Genomic DNA, 6,000 nt, shown 5'->3' on the forward strand with positions numbered 1-6,000 from the left:
AATTTCCAAGGGTTCTGTGATTCAGAAATTAGGAATCTGTGATCCAAATTCCTTGGTATATGTTCTTCCCCATACTATTTGCAGTGGGAGTGCAGGGAACTAAGACCTAAGATTCTCAGGGGGATGTTTCTTGTAAGGGGGGTGTCCAACCTTTTGGTATCTCTGGGCCACACTGGAAGGAGAAGAGTTGTCTTGGGCCACACATTAAATATACAAACACTAATGAAAACTGATGAGCAAAAAAAAGGTTTTCAGTAAATTTATGATTTTGTGTTGAGCTGCATGCGGCCCACAGGCCATGGATTGGACACCCCTGCAGGAGTTTTGTCAAAGGTGTGAGGGTATGCATAAGCTTTTTTCCCTTGTTCAGATCACCTTATGACACTTGAGTGTCTTTCCTATACTTGTCCTGGGGTGAGGAATGGGAATGAAGGGAGGGGTGAAGAGGTGAGGAAGAGACGGAGATGACAGGCTATTTGTCTTCAAGATGTGTACAGTCTAGGTGGGGTGCTCTGACTTATAAGGAAATGGTTTGGAGTTAATAGGGTACTATAGTAGATTGAGAGTAAGAGTGGTCCTCTGGGATTCTTGGAGAAGGTGTGGTAAAAAGAGCCTCCAGTACAGCAAGCAAGTGGAACAGAAGGTTGTCCACCTGGGCCTTGAGGACCAGAAGGCCAAGCTCTCATAAACTTTCAATTTATCTATAGGCCTTGGAAATGGCTGAGTTGACAGCTCGGATCTCCCAGCTGGAGATTGCCCGACAGAAGAAAGAGAGTGAGGCTGTAGAATGGCAACAGAAGGTAAGACATAGTGCCCAGAGCAAAGTGTTGTGGAAAGGGGTACCACATGCATAGGTTCCAGTTCCGTATATGCCTTAGGTGTGCATTCCATCCTCTTTTGATCATTCCTTGACAGCAGGCATCATGGGAGAAGGAGCTCAAGGCTTTCTCAAGTAACTTCCTCGAATTCTTCAATACTCTAGGGAAATAGGTACAACTGCTCCTCTTATATAGCTGAGGAAACTAAGGATCAGGCAGACAAAGTGATTTGGCCTACCTGGTGCCTGCCTTCTGCTGGGCCATTCTAGGCATATGTAGGATATTGCAAATTAGCCTGTTCTGATTGCCTTTCCTCTCCCTCTGTTACTGGACAGGCTCAAATGGTACAAGAAGACTTGGAGAAGACTCGTGCCGAGCTGAAGACTGCCATGAGTACTCCTCATGTGGCAGAGCCTGCTGAAAATGAGCAGGATGAGCAGGATGAGAATGGGGCAGAGGCCAGTGCTGAACTGCGGGCTGATGCTATGGCCAAGGACCGCAGTGAAGAGGAACGTACCACTGAGGCAGAGAAGAATGAGCGTGTGCAGAAGCACCTGAAGGTATCCTCAGGGCAAAAGGGACAAGGGGACCATGTGCATTGATTTGGTAGTGCATGGTGTGGTCTTCACTAGATCATCATGGGGGAGTAGATGGAGGAGCCTGTCTCAAGTGAAAACTTTAATGAGTGGCACCGCTTGTTTATTAATCAGACCCTGAGCCACCTCTTTCTTTAAATTTTTTTTTTTTTTTTTTTTTTTTTTTTTTTTTTTGCCACAACCTCCACCCATACTCCATTTACCTCATATTAAGGAAGTACTTAGCTGACACAATTTCTACATGGATCTTTAGTATGTTGTTCTACTCTCAGAGAATACTTGTCATCAGTTGAAACTTGGCCCCTAAGTTTGTGGTTTTAATTTCTTATTCTTGACCTACTGCAGTCCTACCAGGGCTGGAAAAGGCTCTCAAAAATGTGTGTGTGTGTGTGTGTGTGTGTGCATGCAAAGGGGGCACCAGGAGGGAAGACAAGAGGGAGGGGGAGGGAGGAAGAGAAGAGAGGAGAGAGAAGGGAAAAAGGTGGTTAAAAAAGGGAGGTAAAATGAGCGGAATCCATTAACCCATCATTCCCTTGCATCCTCACAGGCCCTCACTTCAGAGCTGGCCAATGCCCTCGATGAGTCCAAGAAGACTGCCAATGACATGATCCATGCTGAGAACATGCGACTGGGCCGAGACAAATACAAGACCTTGCGCCAGATTCGGCAGGGCAACACCAAGCAGCGCATAGATGAGTTTGAGTCCATGTAATATGTAATAGGCACCCAGCCTCTAGGGACCCCTCCTCCCTTCTTCCTCGCCCCTGTACTCCTATACTCTTGCCTAACTCACACTTTGCTGGAGCCACTAACTAGAGCAGCCCTGAAGTCATGCCAAGTGTTCATTGTAGTCACGGGACCAATCCTAGCCCCTCAGCCCTTATTCACTTCCCTGGGCAGAGAAATGGCTCACTTTGGTGCCAATGGGACCCTCTTTTGCCTCTCTGTCCCATTCAATCTATCTTTCTAGAACAGACCACTTCTATAGCTCAGAGGCAATTCCCACTTGATTTGGGAAACATTCCCACATTTACTGTTGTTCTCTAGGTGTCAAGTGTGGAGTAGGTTGAAAACTAGCCCCCACCACTGCCTTCCTCTTCAGGGTCCTGTGATTTTGAAGAATTGGAGCATCACAGGTTTAGGGAAAGAGGCAGGGCCCTGGCTATATGTTCTAGGATGTCAACTGACCTAGGATTAAGCCTCCCAGTGTCCATTCCTTCTAGAGTTATTTAGGCTTTATAATCATTGGAAGCTAAAAAGATGTTCAGTCATTCTCTCTACCTCCCAGATTGGGCCTGTTACAAATTCAGTCCCAATAAGCCTTGTCCTTGACTTCAGGGACTCAATTTCTCCCCAGGTTGAGATGGGGAAGACAGTGCCTTCAAGAGGCTTTACCAACATCCTAGAAGGCCATTTGCCCTTCTATTAAGGCAAGGCTGGGTAGAAGATACTTCCCTCAATGCCTTATGGGAACCTAGGCCTGTTTCAAGTGAGCTCTGTGTGCAGAAGTATCCCTTATTATTCTGGGTTCCTTCTCCCTTCTTGGGATTTACTCTTCCTCATTCCAATCCCCAAATCCTGTCCTGCTAGAACAATAGGGATGGTTACCCAAAAATCCAGTGCCCCTCCCCATCCAGGACTGTTGTCAGAGGGAGGAAATGTTCACACCTGGCTTCTGTATTTTCCCTGCTATGGGCCCCAGGACACTTCTCTTATCAGAGCTACTTGGGCCACCGCTTCTGCTTCAGGGCCATCCAAGGCCTTGGTATGGTGAACTTTGGATCTTGATACCAGTTAGCTCAATTGGTGAATGGATAGAAGAAACTGAGTGTGGTGAGAGAAGTCCATGGCCTGGATCCCACAATTTACTTGACTCCATCATGTGCCTAATAGCCCCTTTCTGTCACCTACCTCCAAGCTGGTGACTGGGCCTTGCCTATGTTTGACAAATCTCTAACCCAGATCTTCCCACCAGCTGTGCTGTCCTTTGAAGCTGTAAACCAGAGAACTGTTGGGGCCTCTGGCCTGGTCCCTTCCACAGCCCTACTAGCCCTTGCTCTTAACCCAGGAGTAGCCTCTTCTCCCTCTCTGTTGCATGCGTGTTCTTTTTTTCCTACCAGTATTATATATTTTAGTGGCATCTAACTAAATATTGATTTCTGCATGTCTTGCTAATGTACCCTTAGAACATCTTAGTCTTGGAGCAGTCATTTTGGCCAAATTCCCTTACCACTCCCATACCTAGGAACCATATACTATATTATAAAAGAATATTTTGCCAGAAACATTAATGTAAGAAGCTTTCAGTATTAGTGATATCACCTGTCACTGTAGGTCATACAATCCATTCTTAAAGTCCTTGGTGTGTGGTTTATCATTCCTTTTTTGCCTTCTCCCCAGAGTTCAGTCCACAAGGGGCTATACTGTTCCTGCATGAAGTGCCCCTAGCCCAGAGCCCATGGCTTTGATCCCAACCCCTTCTTCTCCACTCTACCTGACCTTGGGGAATTTTATGTGCATTGCTGTGAATTATATTGACACCCTCTTGATGATATACCCTATATTAGCTAAATTTAAACCTGGAATTGTGGGGCAATCTAACTGCCTTAAGAGCAGTAACCAACCCCCAGGGAGGCTGGGGAGAAAAGTTAGATTTTGTATTCAGGGTTTTTTTGTGTGTGTATTTTGGGGGTTTTTAAAAATTATGTTTTGGAAGGGTTTATGCTCAACTGTGTTCTATTTCAGTGCCAATAAAATTTAGGAAGACTTCACTGTGACTTGATGTTTCTTTCTGACATGAGTGGATGGCTGTAAGATACTTCACTGTAATTTTCACTCTATAGATCACCATCTCTGGTCTCATTTCATTCTCACCTCAGTCCTACGGGGAGTGGATATGACTATCTTTGTTTTATAGAAGAAGGAATGGACATGAAAAAGTACAACTACTGTCCAAGGGCACAGGACTAACTGACTTAACACTCTATGTCCTTTTCGCAGCTCCACAGCAACTAGGTGGGCCCTGCACATGGTCATGTCCCTAGGTGGGCTCGCTTAGCATCGGGGCTTTGGGGCTTCTTGTGAGGGGTGGTTCATATCTCAACTTCTGGTGTGGTCAAGCCCTGTCCTGCCTCCTTGTTAGCAAAGCCTCCAGGCTTGTCCACCTCCTACTTCCCACACTTATTGCAGTGCCAATGAAAGTCAGATAAATTACTTTGAGCCCTGTTGCAAAAAATAGTGGAGAATGAGGTGTAAAGTGAGGGTGAATCATGTATGTATGTACAATAACTGCTGGGCAGTATTTATGGTTTATAAAACATCAATTTTGTAACCTAGATGTGGTCATCCCAATTTTAGAGGTGAGAAAAATCTCACCAGCTCCCTTTTTGGTGGGCCAATACTTACAAGGAAAAGTAAGTTACATATTTTGTGAGCCTTAAATTCTTACAATAACCCTTTGAGGCAGTGGCTCCCAAATGTATCTGCACATTAGAATCTTAAAGATTCCAAAGCCCAGGTTATGTCCTCAAATCTAACTATAATCTCTAGTGGTGGCACACAGGTATCAGTATAGTACTTGATGATTACAATGTGCAGAAAGAGTTGGAAACCACTGCTCTGAGGACATGGTGTTTTATCTCATTTTACAGGTGGAGAAATTGATGCCCAATAAAATGAATTAATTTGTCCAAGGTCACAGAGATTAGAAGTAGTAGAGTTAGCAGATGAACACAAACAATCCAGTTCATGAGCCTGCACTCTTAACCACTATGGCTATATTTCTCCCTACCATTCCCACCAGAGGATTGGAGAGGGTGGGCATATACCGGGAACATGATATACTTCAGTTCTAAGGTAGCAAATAGAATTCCAGGGCCCTAGAACATCAGTGTAGGAGGGGGGCTAAGGAATTTCTACTAATGATAGCCCCAACTATTACTGCTTTGGGGAATAAAGGAGCTCTAGGTCCGCTCCAACTTCATCCAGAAGATTTAAAGAAAAATTATCTCAGGGAGAGAGAGAGAAAAAAAGACAGAGATAGATTCATTGTTCTACTTGCTTATGCATTCATTTGTTGATTCTTGTATGTGCCCTGACCAGGGGTCAAACCCGCAACCTTGGCATATCAAAATTACTCTCTAACCAGGTGAGATACCTGGCCAGGACCAGAGAATGTTTTTTGTATGCTTTGTATGTTAGGTTGTATATGTGTAATTAATTATTTTTAAAGGGGATGACAGAGGGACTTTCTGCTTCCATGTGATAAGATAATGGCACCTCAAAGGTGTACCTGTTCTAATTCATGAAACCTGTGAGTATATTACTTTATGTGGCAAAAGGGACTTAGGGATATAATTAAGGATTTTAAGATAGGGACATGTGCTAGGTTATCCAAGTGGGCCCAATGCAATCACAGGGATCCTTAAATGATGGGAGAGGGTCATAATCAGAGTTGAAGATGCTATGCTGCTGGCTTTGAAGATGAAAGAAGAGGCCATAAGCCAAGGAAGGCAGGTGGCCTTTGCAAACTGGAAAAGGCAAGGAAACAGATTCTCCCCTAGAATCTCCAGAAGGAACACAGCACT

The 6,000-nt window shown here is 44.7% G+C and overlaps 1 protein-coding gene across 1 annotated transcript in view; it reads left to right on the forward strand.

The window, feature by feature from the left end:
* The window catches only part of MSN (moesin), a 69,348-nt gene extending 65,163 nt beyond the window's left edge, over nt 1-4,185 (forward strand). Inside the window, exons 11-13 of the mRNA XM_024555322.4 lie at nt 708-800; nt 1,154-1,378; nt 1,962-4,185. Coding sequence (XP_024411090.1) covers nt 708-800; nt 1,154-1,378; nt 1,962-2,126 — 483 coding nt within the window. The 3' untranslated portion in view covers nt 2,127-4,185. The remainder of the gene's footprint in view (nt 1-707; nt 801-1,153; nt 1,379-1,961) is intronic.
* The last annotated feature ends 1,815 nt before the right edge of the window (nt 4,186-6,000 follow it).

This window comes from Desmodus rotundus, chromosome X (genome assembly GCF_022682495.2).
Source record: "Desmodus rotundus isolate HL8 chromosome X, HLdesRot8A.1, whole genome shotgun sequence".
In the NCBI taxonomy this organism is placed as follows: Eukaryota; Metazoa; Chordata; class Mammalia; order Chiroptera; family Phyllostomidae; genus Desmodus; species Desmodus rotundus.